Consider the following 25,992-nt stretch of genomic DNA (forward strand, 5'->3'; position numbering starts at 1 on the left):
TAATTTAGTCTTGTCTATGGGTAGTTGGTTTTTATAACCATTCCTCTTTGAACAACTTACATAGCGAATGCGCATAAAGTAGCTTAGGCATTTTGTATAGGTAGGCCAATCAAATTAGATTTTTACGTGCCAAAATGAACTTCCGTTTGTTAAGACGTGTAAAAAATAGGAAAAATTCCGTAGAATTGATTGAACTGCTTTTCCACCCTCTCATTTTTCCGCATCATTTTCAGAATAGCGCCAAAAATGGCGAAAAACAGTTTTTTTCGTTTTAAAGAAAAACTAAACGTTTAAAAAAAAAACAGCTTCTTTTGGTAATCTGTCAACCGACAAGTCGGCCCACCAACGCATCAATGTGTCGAATGGAATAAGTATTTTACGGGGTCCAACATAATTTAGCTTACAGTGAACAAAACGAAATCGATCGCTGCGGAATAATTTTTATATCAAAGTACAAGTACTCGGGTACAATGTATGAAAATTTCAGACATTAATATTGACAAATGAGGTAAAGTATTTTGAAAAAAATTATCTTGGCTCCAGTAGGTTGTAGAACAATTTTTTTTTTAAATTTGTAGAAAAGTGGCAGATATCGAATGGCAATAATATCATTTACATGGCATTCTAACTTTAAAAAATAATTGAAACTTTTCGAGCCGAAAAAAAGTCGATGGTTTGGTTGCTTTTTCGTATAACTACAATTCTTTTCCAATGTACGCACTATTTTTACACGTTAGTACAACTCTTAAAGAAAATTTTAAGCCCTGAATGGTCCAGGTAGGTGCATTACAATATGAGTTTTAAGAAACGTATTTTATTTTTCAAAAAACTCGATTTTTGTAAAAACTATTGAATATTTTGCAAAAGTTAAAAAAATTTTATTCTACTTGCCAAGGACTACATATTCTGGAAATTTCTTCAAAAAATCTTTTTATCATTTTAAAGATGTTAATAATTGAAGAAAAAGTTATTTTTTGCGATTTTTTTGCAATAACTATTTTATTTGTTGATCAATTGGTAGGGCTTAAAGGTTTTGTTTTAAAACGTTCTACTACTTTTATGTAAAACATCTTTTAGTAAAACGTCTAGGTTTTCTTTAAAACGAAAAAAACTGTGTTTTGCTAACATTAGACGCCATTCTGAAAATGATGCGGAAAAATGAGAGGATGGAAAAGCAATTCATTCAATTCTACGGAATGTTACCTATTTTTACTTGTCTTATCTAATGGAAATTAATTTTGCAAAAAAACCAGGTATTTTTGGCAATTTGATTGGCCTGAGGTGCCATGTTAGATCGTTGAGTGTAACCAATAATTTGTTGAGGTTTTTTCATTTTGTTTTATTTAATTAATAATCCTTTTTGGTTTTATACTATAGTATTACATTGGAATCGTTAGCTTAACAATTCAATATTTATTGAAAATAAAATAGGTGAATTATAAGATCCAAAATCGAAAGAACTGTTTGATTTTGAACGTTTTTGTAGAACAGGATTCTTCGGAAGACATTATTTTGAAGAACAAGTTTTTGATACCTCTTCGAAATCAAGTTACTTTTGAAAACGCCATAAATAGGCGTCGTTAAAGTAGAATAGAAATAAACTAAATTCTTGAGGGAAGACAGGCATCATTTTACCCACGAGCGTGAAATGAAACTGATAAATATCTAACACAATATAGCAGAACTTAGTTCAGTTTGAATTAGAACTTTGAAGATTATCATTAAATTGCCGAAAGATTAATAAATCTCATTACTTAATGATTCTATTGTAAACTTTTGATGTACATTATATCATCCAGTTTCTGGAGTTAATTTTTTTAATGTTTGATTTCAGGTCAGTACAGATCACCAAGAATCACGGAACATCCAGCTGATATGGTTGTGCCAAAAAATGAGCCGGTAACGCTAAATTGTAAGGCAGAAGGTCGTCCGGATCCTACAATTGAATGGTGGAAAGATGGTGCGCCATTAGAATTTACTTCTAGCTCACATCGTGTTGTGTTACCTGTTGGTTCATTATTCTTTTTACGAGCTCTTCATGGAAAGAAAGAACATGATGATGGCGTATATTGGTGTGTTGCTAAAAACATTGCTGGTTCTGCAGCTAGTCGTAACGCAACACTACAAGTAGCAGGTAAATATCAACTTTCATTATTTTTTAATTATATACGTACATATATTAATATTAGATACTTATATAACATTAAATATTAAATATGCATCTTATAGTCTTTTACATATTATATAATGTATTTTATAAATAATATAAATGTTCCTTAATTTTTTTGAAGAAAAGAGAACAACTATTTTTGTTATTATGTAAGTTATGATTTTATTAAATGTAAATTCTTACCTTATTATAATTAACGTTTAAGTACTATTTAATTAAACACATCTTTCCATAGATATATTTGCATATATTAATTGGAATTAAGAAAATATCTTTACTCGATCAGCCCCAGGTTGGGTATTTTTACAGCTGTCTGATAGGAAATAAAGATCCCAGAATAGGGAATAATAATATTTCTGTCCCTATATGCTTAACATGAATCCAGTGAGCTCATGACCAAAACGCTCTTTAGTATACTCCTAAAGAATAAGAAAAAAGAGTAGGAAGATAGAGCGCTCAACCGAAGAGTGTTTATGAAACAAAACAAACAAAGAAATACTTCAAGAATCTTCCTCCAGAAACCCTCCCTTATTCTTTTTACAGTTTCTAAAGATATCCTTAATTAAGATGTTGTTCAGTTCAACCGATCAGTAATGTTATGTCGAATGTCTCATGTACAAAGGACATTATGACCGTTTTGCAGTACGACGAAACATATCATTACATTACAGACAGTTACAAGTTAGCGCGTGTTTAGACAAGTCCCAACCTGCACTTAGCCTCTGTAGTCACTGTCTCAGTGCAATTTGCTTTTTAGTATATTAGTTGAAAAAAGTAGTGATGTCGTCGTGATCAAAAACTGAATGCCAGGTAATTTTGCACTGGGTTAAGAGTTTATCACTGTTCAGAGGAAACGACTCCTATACTTGGAAAGAATCATCATTCAACAATGTTTAGACGGTACCGAGAGTTTGAAAGAGTAAATTTTGGTCTTGAGGACGCTTCAACATCAGGTCGACCATTGGGACTAAGGGAAATATCCCTGGCGTACGAAAAACGTTTGAGGAAGACAGAGGTGTGACCTACCAAAAAGTAGAGGTGTTATGCATTAATGAATTTTGCGAGATCGGCTTCAAATTAAAAAATCGTTATACCTTTTAAGTGCTGCATAACTTGACCGACGATCAGATGCCACATCGTGTTTCATGGTGGCATGAAACGCTGAAAAAGTTCGAAATTTTGAACTTTTGTTCCCTATGAGAACAGTGATATGGCAGGCTATAAAATTTGACATTCCTACCAAGGGTTAGAACAAAATGTGGATGTTCGAGGATGAGAAGATCCCCGTGGCTGTTTGAAAATCCAGATCAGTGAAGAGAATGGCCGTATTTTTTTAGTGTTAAAGGAGTTTCAAAGCGAGTTTTGTTGGAAACTCATATGGCAGTTACAGGGAACCCACCAGGACGGTTTAGTAGTGAACGCGTCTTCCCAAATCAGCTGATTTGGAAATCGAGAGTTCGAACGTTCTAGTAAAGACAATTTTATACGGACCTGAATTCTAGATCGTGGATACCGATGTTCTTTGGTGGTTGGGTTTCAATTAACCACACATCTCAGGAATGGTCGAAGTGATACTGTACAATACTACACTTCATTTACACTCATACATATCATCCTCATTCATCCTCTGAAGTAATATCTGAATGGTAATTCCTGGAAGCCAAACAGAAAAGAAAGAAAGGCAGTCACAGTGAAGTGCTATACCGATGAATGGCTGCCTAAAGTTGTCGAAGCTGTGCCCAAATTTAAGGATGGATACATGGTCACGATAACACTCCATCGCACTGCTCCAAAGTTTGCTCCGAGTATTTTGCCAGCACTGGAATAAAACCGTTACAGCATATTCCCTACAGTTCTGACTTCGCTCCAAGTGACTTCGTGCTTCAGGGGAGTATCCAGCTCAAAACGGAAGGAGGGCAGTTTTTTTTAATTTAACTCTTCTTTCTTGGTGAAAGGGTAGTCCATGAGAGAGGGTGATATGCAATAATACACAATAACTTAAGGAAGAATTAAATATTTATTTAAAATGATTGTTAAAATGTTGTTTAATTAATTTTGTTTTTTTTAATTTGTTATTTGTATATTTTGTTTATTATTTTTTTTCATCTTGGAAGGGGGTAGCTGCCTCCTCCAGTTACGCCTATGGTTCCGTTGCTCTAGGTGAAAAACAGACCGAAAGGGAGGCATTTTATGATGGTTGATGACTTTCCAAGGGTTTGGGACGATGAGTATGTCCAGATGTCCAAGAAATATGGCAGAAGTGTATAATGTGTACTGGAAACTATTTTGAATAATTATGAAATATAAAGTCGTATTACAAAACTTTCCTTTGTACGAGTATATGCTGCAACAAATGATTTTTCCTAAATAGAAAATAATTACCTAAAAATAGGCTTAAATTTCCTTAAAGAGATCCTTCAATTATTTCCAGAAAATGTGGAATTATTCAGCAAAATTGTAAACCGTTCATACTATTTCTACATTATTTGTCTTAAGTAAAACGGTTAACAAAATAAAATTGGAATAAGAATCCCGTACGTCCTATTCTGCTTATTATTATTCTTGTAATTTTTTAAAGATTTTTCGAAGATTTGTTTTGATCCTATGAAAAAATTATTGTAGGCTTATCAATAAACATTTTCTGGTAATTTTTACTTCTTTATACGAAGTAAAGGAAGTATTGTGATCGCGAAAAATTTCGGTTTTTAGATTTCAACGGAAATATCCATTTTGACCATCCCTGAATCCATTTTGACCATCCCTGAATCCATTTTGACTAGTTTCGGCGTGATGTCTGCGCGTACGTATATATCTCGCATAACTCAAAAACGATTAGTCGTAGAATGTTAAAATTATGGATTTAGGACTGTTGTAACATCTAGTTGTGACCCTTTTGATTGAAATCGACTGCACCAGAAGTGTCCTATAAAACTCAAAATCCAGATTTTTTTTAATTTTGGACTTTTTCTTAACTGCAGTAATCAGCCCTAATTGACAGCTTTTCAACAATATATCATAAGTGGTACATAATTTCATTGGTTCCAGGGTTATAGCCATATAAAATTTTAATTAATGAAATATTTGGATCGTACAAGGGGAAGGCTTAATTGAAGGTCGGTTTGAATCCGACTTCATTTCCTTTTTTTTAAACTATTTTTAAACTTAAATATATTGATTTATTAATAATTATTAAGAACTGATTGTAAAAAATTTGTGTACATGTAATTTATTAGGCGTAAAAGGAAGTCATGTAGTGTCCACATCAAATTGTTTTTTTTTAGAAAAGAATTTTAAAATTTCGGATAAATTGCTAGCTAATCTGACTTATCTTAGTATTAGACGATTTTGTTATTCATACAGTATATATATATATATTATATGAAATTAATATTATTTTAACATATAATAAATATAAATTTAATATTATAACAAATATTATATTAATAAAAATATTAATACATTAAATCAATGTTATTTTATCAGAATTTTTCCTTTTTTAAAATTAGCAGATGCTCCGACCTTGAAACGACAGTCTTTTGGAACGAGACCACGGCTAAGATTCTAGTACTACAGGCCACTTTTGAAACTAACCATAAAACATCTCAATTTTGGTTAGGGTTGCCTTGAAATGTTTTTACGCCAAAACTCTTATTTTTCAATGCCTTTTAAAAAGATGTGTACAATTTTACCCTTTCCATTAAAAACCTTTGAGCCGCTACCCATGGGGTCCCCTAGGGTATGGTTGTCTCATTTCAAAAAAATATATCGTTTAGTGATAGGGGCATCTGTTGAAATTCATTTCTCTTTGTTTAACTGTTGAAAAGTTCTCATACTTAAACACTTAATTTTCGCTGAACGAACTGATTCAGGACACCAAAATGAACAAAAACGTTCATATCGACATAATTCCTATTTTCTCCTGTTTTCCTTCGGCAGTCCATTTTGTGATTTTCAACAAAAAAGTTATTTCTCAGGAACAGGTAAACCTACTTTAGTTAATCTGACAAATTAATCTAAGACTAGTTTCTTGTTTTACAAAATAAACAATTTTGAAAACGTTACCTTCAAAAATTTCTTAATTAATGATGATCATATTAATATTTAATCTTCAATATCTTTGTAATAATTTGTCTGATCAAATTTTTACTTTTAGAAAATTTAATAAGGATTTTACTTTGAATAAAATGACACCTCATTTGTAAAAATCCGTTGACAAAAAATCGAGTTATTGCAGACAGTTAACCCGGCAGCAGGCTTGTGTACCGTAATGCAAACTGATAATTTTCTGCCTGTTTAATTTCTTCCACAAAATGTAATTAAAATTATTACTAATAAATAATAGTGAATTAATAAAGAATTATCACATTTCAATACGGTGCGTAAGCGTACTGTAACACTTTTATACATTTTTAATTTATAAAAATGTATTATAAATACTCGCGCGCGCGCGTGTGTTGTATATACATACACACAAAAATAATTAGGATGTGTAATTTTAATTATAAAAAGTATTTAATTAAAAAAATTAACAACGTACATATTGTTTTATCGTGAATATAGATAAATTTTACGTATACCATTCCCGTTTTTTGTTTATTTTCCGACTCTTTCTCTTTTTTTAAATTTAAATCCTTAAGTATTTGTATATCATTAATTAATTTAAAAAATAATAATCAAGTTAATCTTTAGCCCTTTATTATAATATTAAAATGTAATAAAGGAATTGACTCCCGTAAAATTTAAATACTAATATACATTTATTTATTTTTTTATTATTGTCCCTTTTTTTCTACAAATTTCATTAATTTTATTTTTAAATTAATTTATTTTTATGTTATTCAACGCTTAGAAAAACGATACGTAAAAAAAGTATACTGTAATCAAACTTTGAAAGTAACCTTCTAGATTAAGCGACTACAAATAACAATACTTATTTTGTATATATAAAATATTATTTATTAAAAAATAAGATTTTCTATTTACGAAAACAAATGTTGTTGAGTTTAAATATTTTTTGATATAATATTTAAATCAGTGACAATTGTATTTATTAAAGAAAAAATGGAATTGGGTAAAATAAGTATCAGTATCCCGGGAAGAGAGATGAAACAGAATGTTTTAGGTCGGGTTCGTAGTGGGACATATGAAGCTCTTTAGGGTGTCGGTATAAATAGCGCGAACAGTTGCACGGAAAACATAAAAACTCCACAGGGTTTTTCTTTCACTGCGATAAACCGCTTCCTGGAAAGCTCGGAAAACCCCTTGATGGATATTTTCCTGTTTCATTGATGGTAGTCGTCTTGTGTGTGAGCAAGAAAAAAAATACTCCCGCAGCTTTTGGCTGAAATAAATTAGAGATTAGAATCTACCCTAGCGTCGCGACTAGTAGTTGATTTTTCTTTACCTGTATAGTATTGCCTGTTCGTTACCTATCAAGTAAGTGGTTTCATTTATAAAATAAGCTTATCGTATATAAATGGAAAAATAGATTACGAATATACAAATCATGTAACCAAATTGGAGTATAATTAATTTATAATGCCTATACCTGTAAAAAAAACCTATAAAATAACAAATTACTGATTTATCTTATTCATAATTATTAAGCTTATAATCAAGAAAAATGAAAATAATCTTTTAGAATAACCAATTTATCTTATTTCGTAGGTAAATTGTTTATTTCAGTTTAAAAAATTGGATAATGTAGCATAATTATAGCGAATAAATAAGAGCGACAAAATACTTGGAAGTTGCAATTTTATTGACTATTGCGAAAATAATCATAATCATATATGCTGTGAAGGAGATCTCTTGTTGCAACATCTTTCCGTTCTCTTTTCCTTCCAGCTTAAATTTTAAGATTATTGTTTACAATTTTTATTTTTTTCGTCTCTCTTTTTTATACTTTCTACTTACCCTTGTTTTAAATCAATCTTTTTCCTTTCCTGATAAGTCCAAGTCATTTTGAAATGTTCTGATTAACCTTCTGTTCTCGTTAACTCTTCTAATTACTTCCTCATTTTTCACTCTACCTGTCCAATTAGTCTTCTCCAATCTCCTCCATAACAACATTTACAAATGCCTCCAGCCTCTCATTTTTTTTTCTTTTTCTTAGTGACTATGTTTCACATTCCTTAAGTAAATTCTAAAGGTAACACTTCACAAGACGGTAACTCTATCTTACTACATAATTACTCTTTCATTTTGTTAAGTGCTTCCTTAGCCAGTGATGTGTTGTTTTTTTTATTTCGTTTTGACTGTAGTAATTTTCTGTTAATGTGGCATCCGTACTATTTTATTTGTTCCTTTTTTTATGCAATTTTACTTTTTTCCTTTTTTTGGATAGACATTGCTGTATATAGATTTATTACAAGAGGCTTATTGTCTCGCATCTTCATAACTTTAACTTTTCTAACATTCATTTTCACTCTTATTCTGTCGTAATGTCTTCTGATTTTCAAATAGGTAAAACCTGGTTACGGTTAAACCTTTCCAACGGCACGTTTTTATTTTTATTTGGAAGATCCTTTGTGATTGTCTCGTCGAAAGTTTTGTTGGTATAACTTAAATTGAAGAATTTTTTAAAGAATTGAATTATGCACATAGATGATTTAAAAATATTTTTCAATTTCTGTGATCATTGCTTATTATTTTGGAAGGTTGTGGTGTAGTCATGTAATCGTATAATCTGTTATCATTATTATATTTAATGTTTATATGACTGAAAATTGAAGTAAATTAGTTGGAAAACAGGTTAAATATTTTCTTTGCGCCATACTTCACGGTCGATAGTGTTCTTTTCATTATTTTCCGTGCGTTTCTTTTTTTATATTAATATGCAAGATTTTTATCACACTGGCAGTGTTTGATTTTTTGTTCGGAAGCCCTTTTTTTGAATTAAAAATATATCGTTAAAAAAGTGTATTTTACAGTGTTATTTTTTGAAAAAAGGTGGAACTTCTAGCAACAAACCAAATAGTAATTTTTGGGATATTTTTAGAAATTTTTTTCAATATATTGCAAACATTTATCTATTTTTTTGAATTTTATTTTTGAGTTAAAGGTTAATTGTTGAAAAGGGACGAAAAGAACCTGTACATCATTATTTATTTCGTTTAATTTTTTTTTAGTTTATTTTGGGATTTTTTTTATTAGTAATATTTTTATTCATAATATTTTTTTTTTATTATTAACATTTTTGTTTACAATTTTGTTTTCATTTTATTTTTTTTTTCGTTTATTTTGGGATTTTTTTGTTAATAAATTTTGTTGGTGTAACAGTTTGTAATAGAAACATTTAAAAAAATTAAATTATACCAAATTTTATTTTGGATTAATGACCGGTTGATAGTTCTTTTTAGTTTGGCACTGACTTCTAAAAGTATGAATTTAAACAATTGAATAGGTATTATTTTGTAATTTTCTAGTATTTTTTTTGTAAAGTTGGCTTAATTTTTCTTATTAAATCGCTTATTTTTATAATTATGATATTAATCATTTTTAATCTGTGGTTTGAATTTTTCCAAGACTCTGTCTTTCTTTAAAGACTTGAACAAACTGTTTGTTTAGTAAGAGAAGTGAAAGTAATTTAGTACGCCTTCGATAATTTTTTTTGATTCCTTGTACTTACAAGGAAGTATTGTTACAAGTATTGTATTGTTTGGAAGTATTGTTAATTTCGATTTTCAGATTTCAACGGAAATATCCATTTTGACCATCCTTGGATCCATTTTGACTAGTTTCGGCATGAAATCTGTACGTACGTACGTACGTATGTATCTCGCATAACTCAAAAACGATTAGCCGTAGGATGTTGAAATTGTGAATTAAAGACTGTTGTAACATCTGGTTGCGTACCTCCCCTTTTGATTGCAATCGAGTGGACCAAAAGTGTTCAGAAAAGCCCAAAATCCAAAAAATAGGATTTCGGACCTTTTCTTAACTGCAGTAGTAAGCCCTCATTGAGAGCTTTTCAATGATATATCACAAATGGTACTTATTTTGATTGCTTCCAGAGTTATAGCCCAATAAAATTTAAATTAATGAAACATTTGAATCTCACAAGGAAAAAATTCGAATCAGATTTCATCTCCTTTTTTTAATTTTTTTTTAATTTTCTTATACTAAATTATTAATAATTATTAACCTGTGATTGTAAAAAATCTTTTACTATATATAATAATTCAGTATAACAAAAATAAATTTAAAAAATGAAAAATGTAGTAAATATATAAAACATATATATATATGTTTGATATATATATATATATATATCAAAATTAAAAACAACAGAAGCAAACCCATGATCTGCTCATCTGTAGATTTCAAAAAAGCCTACGACTCCGTAGACAGACTTTTCCAAATTCTAGAAGAGAGATAACTAGACCAGAAAACTCGAAGATTAATAGAACAAACATTAACTGGAACTAAATCTAAAATAAAATTTATGGGCGAAATCTCAGAACTTTTTGAAATTAAGACGAGAGTGAGACAAGGGGATGTAAGCTCCCCCTGCTATTTAACATCACATTGGACAAAGTGATGAAAGAGCGGGAAGATACACTCAAACAACAAAAATACTGGAAACCGATTTCATTGGGATTCACGAAATTAAATTTAAGTAACCCTTACCCTTATTTGCAGACGATTTGGCAATCCTTGCGGAAGACGAACGGACTGGGATAAAACAAATAGAAACACTCAAGGAATGTGTTGAAAAAGTGGGACTACAAATTTCGTTTGAAAAAACAATGTTCATCTGCTCCAGAATAGAAATCCCAAATTTAAACACAAAATATGGAGTAATAAATAAAGTCCCTCGCTTTAAGTATCTTGGAGAATTTATTACGCCGAACAGCTCTGAGAAACCAAGTCAATTGGACCGTCTGCAGAAGGTCAGGAAAGCTCTAGGTTTAGTGCAAAATCTGTACAGCAGGAAATCTCTCTTTCGCGAAACACAATTATTAAACCCGCAGCATTATATACCAGTGAAACATTGATCTTAATTAGGAAAACCGAAATAGAAGAAATAAAGAAACAGGAAAGGAAGATTATAAGGAAAGTATTGGGACCGAGACAAACTGAGGAAGGATATGGAAAAAAATAAGAACGAAATTGTTGAAACATACTCTAATATCGAAAATGACATAAAGAAAAGACGAATGAAATTCTTCGGACACCTTTGCAGGCTGCCGGAAAACCGAGTGAACAAAAGAGTAATCGCGCACTTAACATCATTAAAAGTTGCAATCCACTGGTTCTAAATCACGAAAAGATTTAGAACACGTCGGAATTACGTTGGAGGGCATCATAGACAGAAACACCTACAGAAATAAAATAGATAAGTGGGAAGTTAAACCAGAAGCGCTTAAGCCTAAACAAGATCATCCGAAATTGTCTGAAGAACGGAAGAAGACCTTTTCTGAAAGAATGAAAGAATTTTGGAGGGAAAAGAATAATGCCAAGGGAAAGAAATATGAATCATGAATGCTTAATGTCTTCCATTGGGAAGCTCTCGACTTATAATAATAATATAGATGTGTAATTTAATAGGTACCAAGAAGTCGTGTGGTGTCCACATCATATTTTTCTTTTGAGATTCAAGTCGTAGATGTAGCTTTCTTTGATAATTCTGCATTATTGGGTTAGGAAAGTAAGACAGAATATGGTTGTAAAATATCATTAATTATATTGCATGTGGTTTGGTGAAATCAAAATTCGCAATTTTGATTTTGTTTTAGTGACCTGACCTTATACCAGGTAGTATAATATAAGAGATTGAAAAGAAATAAACGGAAATTATAATAAATATTTATTTTTTTTAACCCACGTGGACTAACTAGGTAAAAAATATTTCATATAAATCTTGTTTGTGATTTTAATCGTGTTTGTAAAGTAATTTCTTTTCTTGCCCCCTGAAGTTTACAATTTTTCCTAAAGGATTTTAAAATTATTCAAGATTATTTTTAATTAATTTACAAAATTTGTTATTTTTTATACATACAACTATTGTAAAACCTTACAATATTTATTTTATATCCACTTTTTAAATTCAAACCTCCACTTAATAAACAGGTTTTTTTAATTTTGTTTAGATGCAGTAAATTTTATTTCTTTATATATTCCATTTACAGTCACGCAACTGAGACTATACTAAGAAACGAACTAGTATATGAACACATAGTATTATCTAATAACAGTTCTCCTGATATGGTTGGGTAAAAATAAAATTATTAAAAAAACATTACAATTATTTTTAATAATTTGATTATTATAATAATCAGATTAGTCCGGTTGTTATTTAAGATGTTAGCTACATGTAGTTAGTTGTAAATTGTACGATTACATTTGGTTAATACAAATTTTTACAGATTATTAGTTTATCAATTACATTATTCCGTGTTTTATATAATATTGTAATTATAGTTTTTATTAAAAATAATTCTCTTTTATTAACAAAAAACTAAGATCAAGACCCTGATTAGAAACAAAGAAGTTACAAATTTTATATTTAAAATAAAATTTTTTTTTATTAATTTCGTTTAAAATATCCTGTTAATGTAAACTCCGTGATGAACTTTTAATGGTGTCTCGGCCTTAACAACTGGAAAGCCCGGTCAGGCATAGAATTTTCCATAATGTAAAATATTTCCATTTCATATTCCCACGATACAAGCTTCGAGCTTACGTGATGAAGTAATCATTTAAAAAATAAAAAATAGTGGTATTTTTATTCTACATAAGATTTTTTATTTAAATTTTTTTCTACAGAAAATGCAGTATTCCATAATTTGCTGGTATTTGTTTAAAATATATTTTCTTCGGTATTCTAATTACAATTAGTTTCTTTTTTTAAATGAATAAATTTAATACATAGAATACTAAAAATAGAAAACTAAAAACTTAAAAAAGTAAATGTTACTTCAGTTGAGTATTTTCTGTTTCTGATAAAAACGTGTTAAGTATATCTTAGTTTTTCTACCTTTTAGAGGTAAAAGCGTATTAAAAGTTCGTATTATAAGTTATTTCTTTGTAAATTTTAAGGATATAGAAATTTATTTTGAATTGTCTTTCTTGGAAAAAAAGTTTTCTGATCATTGAGTGGTTTTCTTTGCTGTTTGTTGGATAAAAATTGAAATAAGTAAAAGCATTACTGTAATATTTCATTTATATAGCATGGTTTCTTTTGTTTGGTTAATCAGTTTTAATAAAAAACATAAATATATAATAGAGATTTTGTAAAAAGAATTAAATGTAAAACATTTCTTTGTTATTATTGTTACATGAATTGAATTCCTTGTAATATGACATTTGAAGTTACTGATCAGTTATTTCGTTTTATACGTGTGATGAAGCCTCTGTTTTGGTCCGGTAGAGCAACGGTGTATATAGCAGGATGGTAGTTTGATTATATTGCGTAGCACTTTATTCCACCCCAGCTTTTGCTATTATAGGGGTTAGATAGAAGGATATGATGGTCAGGCACAGTAGGTTTCAGCGACCTCTAGTGGCCCATAACTGACCTCCACCTAACATCGCTACGCTGCTCAGTGGGTGGTGCCATGGAAAAGGGTGTGTTTTATATATATATATATATATATTGGTTATTGAGTTTACCACATCCAACCATTACTATACTGACTGAATGTTTGTTATATATTGAATTGTATTCTACAAAATATTTCAAATATCCGACGTAAAATTGCGGACTGTATTATGTCATAATCCGACAAAACAGGACAGTTTTGATCGATCGATTCGCTATTATTTTTTCATCTACTTTATTTACGCTTGTTATTCAAAATTATTCGTTTTTCGGTAAGATGGACTTTTTTATTGATCGTTTGATTTAAATATGGGTTTGATATTATGAAGGATTACTTGTTATTAGTGCAAAAATTTTATTTTTTTGAATAAAAACTTATACCTAAAAAAATGCACATCATAAATATTTATTTATGACCTGTATTTGAATAAGATAATAAGAAAACATTTTTCAAGAAATCCTTTATTAAGTAATTCATTTTTTCGCGTTACACGTAGATACAAATGTGAATTAAGTTAAAAACAGTCAGAAGGAAACCTTTTTTTTTTATTTTAAAATTGTAATTTCAATAATGAAGTAATTTACACAGTTTAGTACAAAAGTGATTGAGTAAAAGAATATTTACATCCTGTGACTCGGACCAGATAAATAGATTTAAGATAAATAGAAATTAATCGATCAGCAATCGGCCGATGGAATAAAGGATTAAATAATACTTGTTAGCAAGATAATAAAATCCATTTGATGTTTCATTGGGCTTCACATGTTATTACGCGTTTGTACGTCGAATTATTTACCTTCCCTTGAGCTAATTGCGCATGTGTGTTGTATTATATGAAGGTTATTCTTATTAATATTTTAATATTTATGATTAAGAAAATTACGCTGTAAGCTATAATACTTCAATATGTTGCTCGGTTGCTTTTATTTTGCAGCGTATTTATAAATACCAACGTAAGTCCGATAAAATATTAAAATTTAAAATGAAGCGGCATCTTTAGGTATTAATAATTTCATTTAATTTAATAGTAATAATAAATATAAAGAAAAAACCAAACTATCACTAATTGAACATTCGATATGCTTTAAATATTCCGGTTTATAATAATCATTGGAGGAAAAAGGGGCGTGCTACTGTACGATGTATTTACATGATTGTAGGTTGTCCGTAGACCTAATTTCACAGTTCGATTTTAATCGATAGATCGATCGATGCATTGATTCGGTCGGAATATACCGGATGACTTGTTGCTAGTATTTCATTATTAATTGTCAAATATATTATTTTATTTACGCTTACCGCGTTACCGTACGTCAAATACGGAGCCGCCCTGTATTTATATAATCAACTTAAATGGCAGTAGGTTGTCGTTAAAACTTATTGACAATTTTATTTACTCGTTAGATTTATTTTGTATTTTTTAACCGCTTTTTAGAGAATATAAAGAGCGATTTGCTTGAGTAGTAAAAATTAAGACCGGTTGGGGAATGCTTAGCATAATAATTAGGTCGGCCTGTAGTTAGTTAACTATGAATGCTCCATTATTTTGAAATGAAAGAAATAATCTATAATAATTAGTAAAAGTTATTTAACAAAATGCATTTTAATTTTATTTGTTTTATCTTTGAACACTGATATTTTTTTAAAATCCATTCTATACATCTTAAAATCAATATGGAATAAATCTAGAAAAAGTATTTCGTGCAAAGGTATTAAAAAATATATTTTTATTTTTGTTTTTCAATTTTTATAACGTTTTTAAAATTTAAATATAGTGATTTGTTAATAATTATTAACTTCTGATTGTAAAAAAAATTTTACAATAAATAATTTAATAATCACAAAAAAAAGAAAAAATATAAGAAGTAATAAGTGAAATAAAATTTTATGTACTATTCATTTTAAGAAATGTGTTTATGTAACTTAATAGGTGTACAAAGAAGTCATGTCCACATCAGATTATTTTTATGAGCTGTAATGGTTAAATATTTTATATTCAACGTAAACTTTAAAAATATGTAATCTTTTTGTTTTTTCTTTTTTTTTATTGGATCTTGATGTTCTACCTCATTAAAAATGGTATTCTGTCTAGATGTATATTTATATAATATTATTAGGACGTTACCTCATACTTATACAGGTGTAAAGTCGCTTGTGTGAGTTTAATATTCAGGACATCCCGACCCATTAAGGGAAAACACTCTTCATGTGACGGTTTTGGTCCCCACGCCACCCCCTCTGTACCTAGCCCATATGGGCTATACCGGAGGTCATCTTCAGTACTTCGGTAATGAGATGTTTCAGTCAAGTCTCAGTCAGGATGCTACCGATGCGAATTCCATAAGCGTCATTCCAATGGGTGTACTGTTAACTAACATAAACTCCAAACAAAACACATTTAGCCAAGTCTAAAAAAAAAACTGAACGACTTTCTAAGAACGAAGGAACTGAACTTTACCTACCCGAAAGGTAAACATGAGTTCGATACACAACGAATCATAAAACGCACCACAAAAACACTAAAACAACATAACAATAACAATTAATATGTAATATAACAGTAACGTAAACCATAACAAACGAAAAACAAGAAAAATGTATAACCAAACAGAAACAAAAACAAAAACATTTTAACAGATCATAAAACAAAATAACAATAAAACCAAACATAAACACAAAGAAGGAAAGTCCAAGTAGAACATCACACATCTTCAGCGATCCTTTCTTTCGCTAAATATGCAAATACTGCACAATATTAACATTTGCAATAATATTTAAAAATAAACACTGTCCTTAATATTGGACAATTTTGTGTTTGCGAATTTACAATGATAATAATTTCGGTACTTATTGCATTCTTTTTTTTATTGGATTTTTTTTTTTGCAAATTCCGATGTCCATTTAAGTTTTTCATTATATATGATCTTTTTATCAAAATATTTAAATGCAAAATCAATTTTATTTTTTAGATTAGAGATAATTCTTAAAAATATGGAATATAAAAACATTGTAATATTATTTCATTAAAAATCTTGAAAAGGTACGCAATAGTAATGTATGTATTTTACATTCTTTTATACTCTCCGTTCATTCAAAACTCATTACATGTTATTTAGTCTAAATTTATTTTTATTTATTGAATGCTTTTTTAATCTTTTTAGTGTTACTTTATACAGATTTTATAAAAAAAAAAAAAAAAAATTAATCTAACCTTATATTTAATCTAATAAATTAAATCTGTGATTTAATACTATTGTTTAAAAGAATAAAATTGGGATTATTTGCTACCGGTACTTTAAAATAGCTAACGGGTACATTTGATAGCCTTCTCATTGTAAATAAATCAGTCTGCCTATAAAACGTAATGGCCTCATTTTGTTTAAACACTACCCTTGGGTTCTGTGTTCATGAATTCCTTTAAAAAAAATCCTTATTTTAGTTTGTACCTTTGCATTTAAAACTGTACGAGTCTATAAATAGTTGTCTGTTATAAACGTTTTTACGTATAATAAATCAAAATAATGTTTATTTTCTTTTAAATTCATGATAAATTTAAAGAAGAAGTAATTTACATATTTACTTTCCTATATATATATATACACATAATTATTTATATTATATGATATCCTTTTATGCCATACCAATATAACTTTAGGTGTAATTCTTGACGTTATTTGATATCTTAGAACTTAATTAGGCAAAACTTTCTAAGTGAGTGAAACTTAATATAATGATGAAACCTCGTTTTGTTAATCTAAGTTTCAGTAAACTGTTTGAGTAATACAATATAATTTGAGGGAGACGAGAAAAATATGACGGTACAATATAATATGTGTTGATTCAATTTTGTTAAGTGTTACTTACTGTTACATATAAGTAAAGTAAAATAATTTAATAAATATATTATTTTAATGTTAAGATATAATTTCGTATAATGTTTTAAAAATTATATAATTACTGAAGATTAAAAATTAAAATCAAATCAGATTACTATAAAAAATTTAAAAAAATACAATTTAATCAGTTATTCTATATTTTATATTGGAAAAACAAATTATATAATTTAAATATTTTCCATCAAGAGCTGAACTCTGTTATGGATAAAGTCTGTTATAGTAAAATGTGCGTAATGCACTGGGAAATAAATTGAAAAAACCGTAGATGTCAGTGAAAATTATCTTATTCAATCAACTATGTTTTAAGATGGAATATCGCAGATCTGTCTAGTGTACTGTACTGAAAAGGATTAATTTCTATTGTTTCAATAAATTTTAGAAAATGCCAAACTACCGGTTTTATGAAATAGAGAAATATTGTGGGGGCAAAAATATTTTTATTGAATTCAGTATAATATTTTTTTTTTCTCTTTGTAAAATTGATCGTTTTCGGATGTGTTTGAACTATTAATGTTTCGATTAACAGTCGAACGCGCTAACCGTTTGCGCCACGGAGACTGATTATAGACTGATTATAAAATTTAATTTTTTAATCATTCCAATATACCGTGTCGTGATTTTTTTTCTTTTTTGTTTAACCTCCCGGACCCCTGTTAGGTATTGTTTCAGAGGATGAGAGAATTATTTGTAGCGTGTATGAAAATGCCATGCTAATCGGAATTCGAACCTGGGATCTCCAGATGAAAGGCCGAGACGCTACTACTCGTATTTCATGATTATTAGCCTTATATTAATTTATTGAATCCATTTATAGACGTGATGTATTTATATTACAATAATTTTTTTTTCTTTTTCGTTTCATATCATTTAAAAATTAAAGGTCAAGTACAATATATCGATTGTAACTGATTAATCGGATTATTTGTTGTGTTATTTTTATCTTTTTAATTTTAAATTTTTTATGGTAGAATTACAATAATAAGTTCATTTATATAGTATTATATGTATATATACAAATAGAAATTTATTAATGTAGGTGTATCGAGAAACGTATCTAATTTGTACCACACTTTTCTTTATATCGAATGTTACACTGCGTAGCGAATGAAATTTACAAAACAAAGTTTTCCATGAAAATAAATACTCTTGTACATATTAAAAATATTTTAACAAAGTTTCGGCTCTATTGTCAAAGGAGTTTGGAAGTTGAAGTTTTTTTTCTTTAATTGTTACTTCCTTTTCCGAGACACTTAACGAAATAGTTCAAACATTATTATTATTATTTAACAAAATCTGTATGACTTTTTAGTGCTTGTCGATGAAATGTGGTGAAGAGAAAAGTCATACGGATTCTACATAAGTCCTTGTAGACGCGGTCGGCTACACTGCGTATCGGATGAAAAATGTATTAAATTATTTACTACTACTAGCATCCATAGAGGTCATCTTTTTTATTCTACACGACATGTGCAGCCGATTGAAATGACTCTTATTAAGACGTTTAATCAGAAAATAGAAAGATTTCCTTACACTCTCATATCTTTATTGAACTGCAGTAAAGATAATACTGGTCAACTTGATTTTTGGTCCCACGAGTTCCAATAGGTGGACTTAATTGCAGTTTTTTATCTTGTTTTCAAATATGTATTCAGATTTCTCTATCGCCCACTTTTTTTTGTTATTTTAATTTTTAAAAATATATTTTAAAACATTTTTCGTCCATTTTTCCATTGTCAAGTAAAAGCTTCTAGAGAATTGAAAATATGATGGAACCAAATGAGCGAACTCAAAGTGTAGCATTGCTACTGTTGTGCAGGTTCAGACGTGTATAGACATGTACAAATGTGATCTAGTGTTGCACACATTCAGAACGATGCCGGTTGTGAGATAGTGAAGTAGTAAACAGGTCATTGTGAGTGCTTTTGTCTGAATTATTGTGTATTACATATTTACAACTTTATTTCTTTTAATTAGTCGTTAGTTACAAATTTCCTAGAGTTTGTTTAAATCATCCTAATAAATTTTATTATGTATGTGGTAATGAGACGCTCAAGTCCCAAAGGCGAAACCTTACTCTATTAGTAAAAAAGTGTTATGAACTTTATTTTGGGTGTAAATTCAGGGATCATACAAGGGCCTGGGCCCAACATATCTGTTGTTTATTCGTGTTCTAGGCTTCTCACTGCAAGGAAAAATGACACACGCCACATGCCATTTACTAACCCTATGATTTGGAGGGAACCCAAAGATCACTCTTCTGCCTGTTATTTCTGCTTAACAAATATTAAAGGGATTACGTCAAAATCAAAACATACGTAGTGTATCCTAACTTGCAATCTACAATGAGACCAGTTCCACCCAGCGAAGAATTGCTCGTACCAAAGCCTCCAGAACATGTGACATTAGATAAAGAGAGCTCCGAGTCTGATGGAAGTAAGGAAGAAAAAGAAACTGATTCTGGTGATACAACTTTTGAACAAAGCAGTTCATCTGAGCCTCATTTACTGACTCAAGAAAATCTTAACGATCTCATACAAGACTTAAGGTTATCCAAAAAACAGTCTGAAATGTTTGCTTCCCGGCTAAAAGGATGGAATGTTCTTCAAAAGAATACAAAGTTATGTACTTATCGTAATCGTCATTCTGAATTTTAAAAACTATTTTGCTGAAGAAAATCTTAGTGTTTTGTAATAACATTTCTTCTCTTATGGAGTCACTTTGTAATGAACATAACCCAACAGAATGGCGCTTGTTCATTGATTTCTCTAAAATCAATTTAAAAGCTGTGCTTCTGCATAATGGCAATAAATTCTCATCACTACCTGTGGCTCATTGCTAGTATGAAAGAAACATGTGAAAACTTTAAATTTATATCGGAAAAGCTTCAATGTGCAGTGTATGAATGGAATATTTGTGGTGATTTGAAGGTAATTGTACTTATTCTTGGTCTGCAGCTTGGTTACGCAAATTACTGTTGTTTTTTGTCTGTTTGGAAAAGTAGGGAAAGAAAAAATAATTTCCTTAAAAAGGAATGGCCTAAACGCGAATCATTTTTTTCTGAATAGAAAAATGTGAAACATGACCCATTGTGTAATGCTAAAATTGTGCATCTACCTCCGTACATATCAAAATAGAATTAATGAAGAATTTCATCAAGGTCATGGACAATACTCCTGATTTCATGTATTTAAAACACAATTTTCTTAAAATTATTGATGCAGAAATTAAAGGAGTATTAGTGGGTCCACAAATACGATTACTAATGTATGATGAAACGTTGGAGAAAGCAGGTTGGCAAGAAATCAAAAATGTTACTCAGAGTTTTTTTGAAAAATAGAAAGGCGGAAAATTACCGTAATATTGTCAACGATCTGATAACATCTTATAAAAATTTGGGTTGTAATATGCCCTTAAAAGTACCCATCCTGCACTTGCACCTAGATTTCTTCCCGGAAAATCATGGCGCAGTAAGCGATGAACACGGGAAACACTTTCATCAGGAGATTTTACCTATAGAAAGGAGGTATCAAATGAAAATGGAATCCTAATATGCCGGCCGATTATTTTTGGACCATCAAGAGGGGTGCTCCACAGGCGAAATATAGCATAAAATAGTCATTTCTTACTTTCTAGATGAGTCAAATGTTAGAATATTGTGTAGGTAAGAATGCAGAAAGTAGTAAAATGTTTGAAATTCTCGGAAACCTTGCGTGATGAGGAAAATCGATATCATATTTGAATTCAGGAGAAAAACGATTATTATCTTTCTGAGGCAAAAAAAAATATTCTTTTTTGTTCCCCAGTATAATTAGTTATAATATAAAAATATTTTCACTTATCCATTTTCGACATCAGCCTGTTCTACAAAGAAATAAGTTGTGAACAACTCTGAGAAAAGCTGTTAACTCTTTGTCAGCGCATTCAGCCTAGTTCTCTGTGGAACATGCTGAAATCAATGATGTACCAAAACAATCCATTAAAACTTGGCTTCGCTGTTAAAGCTTTACTCTGTCGGGTTGTAAAGAATAAAGTTTGTTAACTTAAAGCTAATATTTATTTTTGCAGTTTTCTATATTTAATCGATGAATTTTTATCGTGAAACCCTTATTATAATCTTTAAAACCTTCGTGTTTATATTGTTTAAGTTTTCCTTTTTAACTAAATATCATTATTATTATGACGGAAACGAAATATATCTGTTTCATTACTGACCAAGCAGGAAATATCGTAGATATATAGGATTTATCATAGAAAGTGGTAATAACTTGTAATTCCGGAAGTACATTGCGTGCAATTTATAAAAATTATGATATTTTTAATTATGTATTTCTTTGTATTTTTTTTTTTTTTTTTTTTTTTTTTGTCTTCAGTCATTTGACTGGTTTGATGCAGCTCTCCAAGATTCCCTATCTAGTGCTAGTCGTTTCATTTCAGTATACCCTCTACATCCTACATCCCCAACAATTTGTTTTACATACTCCAAAATACTTGTACTCTTATACTCTGTGAAACTTGTACTTATACTCTTTGTATTAAAACAGAAAAATGTTGAATAATATATGATATGAAATACGTTAAATCGTTTCTAAAAATTAACTATTATAAGATCCCATACCTAGAATAAGTTAAAAAAAAGAAAGCTGTTTCTTTATTGATTTTGATGCGAGATTCAAATACAGGTGTTGCGGAATGTAAGTAATAAGTTTTACTTATTTGTTCCATTCTGAACTCTTCATATCAGTCCGCTTCATATTTTTGATATTTTTATTACAATTTTAATATTTTTATTATCATTCATGTAAGAGTATTCGTAGTACTGTTATCTGTTAATTTTACTTTATTTAAGGAGAAATGAAAAAAACGATTTTTTACTATTTTTAATGTTGAAATTGTTTCTATTTGCTTGAAAATAGTGTTTAATTACAGTGGATAAATAATTTTGTACTTAATAAAAAATATACAGTAATATAATAATAAATAAATAAATTTTATTATTTGATTAAAAAATGTTTTAAACATTATAAAATTATTCTGTTGCGTTTTATTAGAAGTTTTATTTATTTTAACACACTCATACATATATATAAATAAATATATTTATTTGATTAATATATTGTCAATTAATAGTAATTTCAAGTGTTGTACTAGGAAATTTTTCTATTGTGTATTTACTACAAGTTGTAAACGTATCAGTCTCCGTGGCGCAATCGGTTAGCGCGTTCGGCTGTTAACCGAAAGGTTGGTGGTTCAAGCCCACCCGGGGACGGTTTTTTTTTTACTATATAAAATAAATACAATTATATATACAACGTATTTAATTAATACAATATATTTCACTGAATTATCACTTTTCTATCCGTAAATATTTGTTGGCTTGAGAATCATTTTATTTACCAAATATAACTACGATTTTTCAATATGACTACTCTGTCCTCAAAGGTATTTCTATCAGAATTTGTTTCGACTCGTGTGGTTTTACTGTTAACGTAAATAATTCTTGATTTAATATGTATCTTTATTTTAATATCTTTTAATCTATATTTAATATCTTTGGTGTGTTAATGATGTATATAATTATTTATTTATTTTTATTAGTATTACAGTTGCATTTATTTTCTATTCTTTTTTTTCTAAGCAAAAGTAGATTTGTTGTGTCATAAAATATTATCTTTTTGTAGTGTCTTCGCGAAGGGATACCTCACTCATGTTTCTTCTTGCAGCTCTTCTATATTATATTTCCTCGTTATTTGGGTTGTTGTATTTTACCTTTTTTTTTATCCCGTTCAAAATAAGTGTGTTGAATGTCACTTGAGTGAGTTGAGTGAAGTGTGTTGAGTGTCAAATGCATCGTGTTTTGGAATATCACTATTGTCTAAGTTCGTTGTACCTTCAATATTATTTTTTAATTCCAGATGATATTTCCGAGATATCATTGAACTTTGTTTTTAATAATCAAAATTTATAAATTTTGATGGATAATTGAATCAGAAATGTGTGGTAATAATTTTGTAATTGAACGAAAAAATTTAGTTTTAATTTTTTTTTTTTAATTCCGCCGTTTAATTCCTTGTTGTTTAACATAATGGCTAAATAAATTAAAACCATTTTTAACTGGAAAAATTCTTATTGATTATTTAAAGTATCGAGTAAGAGCTTGATAACAATTTAAATACTTAATACTACAATTTAAATTTAGTACTAATATTTTATTATTATATAGGGCCAAGCCGGCTTAGGGGTAAAATTCTCATCATAAATCAGCTAATTTCGAAGTCGAGAATTCTCATTTTCATGTTCTATTCCTAAAAAAGGTAGTTAATTTTATTTGTATTTGAATACTAAAATCTTGGATACCACTGTTCTTTGGTGGTTGGGTTTCAATTAATCACAAGTCTCAGGGTGATCGGTCTGAGTATGTACAGGACGTCACTCACACATCACGATCAAGTTCGCTGCTGTCAACGGGCTCCGAATTCAGAAAACTGCACGGGATTATCTGGAGACTTCCGGAATATTCATGAAAACTAACTATTATATAGGAATCTTAAAGTATTTTAACTAAAGTTTTTATTTAAAATTATGAAATGTAATTTTAAGTCTAATTAAATAAAATTTTCACTTTTTTGCCGTTTCGAGCTATAAAGTGAGAAGGTGAAAAATTATTGCTCAGCTAATCGGGCTTTTTCTTCATATTTTGAGATCGCTGGTTTTAAAATGCTGAAATCTTTTTGGTAAAATTCCGTGCTTGTGTGTTTGTAGATAAGACAGATGGGTCTACTTTGCTTACATATCTTTTTTTTTTTTTTGCTCTACATCTCCGAGCCGGACATCCAATTAAGTATACTCGACTCGGGGACCTGTCCTTTCCGGATCTTTTAATTGCCTACCTCTAATCTCCAACGGAAGAACTGTGCCGATCCCAGCCACCCCGCCGGAGACCGGGTCTCAGTCTTTCCTTTTGCCAGCCTCAAACCGACGGCGCAGGAGCCGAAGCCACCAAAGCGTATCCGGGAACCCACACCGCCGGCCGGGTCTCGGTCTTTTCATTCATTCGCACCTAACGGACCCCAGGAGTTCCCGCTCCATCACGGGAACCCACACACCAGGGCATGTGAGCCCTCTGGAACGGGGCTGTCCGCCCAGCCCTACTATAAACTACACCACTCAGTATCCCAGTCGTCTTGCCTCATCTTCTTTTATTCTGATAACTGTTCTAGCAAATATTGCAAAATTATTCCAGTTTCCGGACATAGCCAAGAGCCACTCCGAGAGCTGCTCAATCGTATCTTATGTATCAGCTGCTCCGAGAGCTGCTTACGTATCTTAAATCACTGTTTCTCAACCGGTGGTCCTAGACCATTGGTGATATGCAGGAAGATTTTAGTGGTCCGTAAACTTCTTTATATTTATTATAGTTTTTCAACCTTTAAACGCATTATTACTCATTTTTTTAATGGCAATGGTAATACATACAACTGGAAAAACCGAGTACTTGCTTACCGTACAACTGCGCGTACCGCGTATACTGTACTGTTTGAACTTTTTAGGTAATTAGTCCGCGAATTACTAAAAAAAAAAGATGCACTTTCTTCAGTTTGGTATGCAACTTTTTGTGTGATCCCGCAGTACAAGCTTAAAATTTTTATTGGACCAGTATCAGTTTGTTGAGAAACACTGTCTTAAATGATTTAAAATAGTAAAATTCCTTGTGGTAGCGGTTTGTTAGGGATCAATTATTTCATTAATGTTTTAAATATCAAATTAGAATGGGCGATATTGAGGGTTCTTTAATTCTTTTGAAAAAAGTTGTCCATTCCTAACAGTTTCTAGCAACAATTTTTACAATATTAGGATCAATATATCAGCTGAAGCTTTCTTCTAATTAGGCATTATGTTGGTGGGGGGGGGGGATACTATTCAATCCGTATTATAGAAATCAGCGGTAACACTCATTTCTGTGAGTAAATATTTTTTTTTTTTTTTAATTTTATATATTATAAATATACATTTTATAAAAGTTTTAAATACAGTTTATGTTCTAAATTTCAAGACTACATTTTCTTACTACAGTTTCCGAGATAGTTAGATCGATTGTTCCCGAGATAATATCGTTAATTATCTTTCCAATATGGTAATTACATTTACATTTTTTTTTTTAATTTTTGAATATTTGTAAAGTTTGAATATACACCTTTTATTTACGTTGTATGGTCAATCGATTTTTATAATAACTGAATATCATAAGCCTAATTATTTAAAATTTAGTTTGCAAAATAATGCATATCTGTTCGTGATGTATTTTACCCCCATACCGTAAAGGTTGTAGGTGAACTGACACAAGATAAAATCAATCCCAAAAATGAATAAAACATCCCATGCC

The 25,992-nt window shown here is 29.9% G+C and overlaps 1 protein-coding gene and 1 non-coding gene across 2 annotated transcripts in view; both read left to right on the plus strand.

Moving 5' to 3' along the window:
* Window positions 1-25,992, plus strand: part of LOC142326860 (roundabout homolog 2-like) — a 1,022,566-nt gene that overhangs the window by 486,697 nt on the left and 509,877 nt on the right. Inside the window, exon 2 of the mRNA XM_075369594.1 lies at window positions 1,835-2,134. Within this exon, the coding sequence (XP_075225709.1) occupies window positions 1,835-2,134 (300 nt within the window). The remainder of the gene's footprint in view (window positions 1-1,834; window positions 2,135-25,992) is intronic.
* TRNAN-GUU (transfer RNA asparagine (anticodon GUU)) lies at window positions 22,805-22,878 on the plus strand. The gene has a single exon. It is a non-coding gene; the product is annotated as a tRNA-Asn (tRNA).

This window comes from Lycorma delicatula, chromosome 6, assembly GCF_047948215.1.
Source record: "Lycorma delicatula isolate Av1 chromosome 6, ASM4794821v1, whole genome shotgun sequence".
Taxonomy (NCBI): domain Eukaryota; kingdom Metazoa; phylum Arthropoda; class Insecta; order Hemiptera; family Fulgoridae; genus Lycorma; species Lycorma delicatula.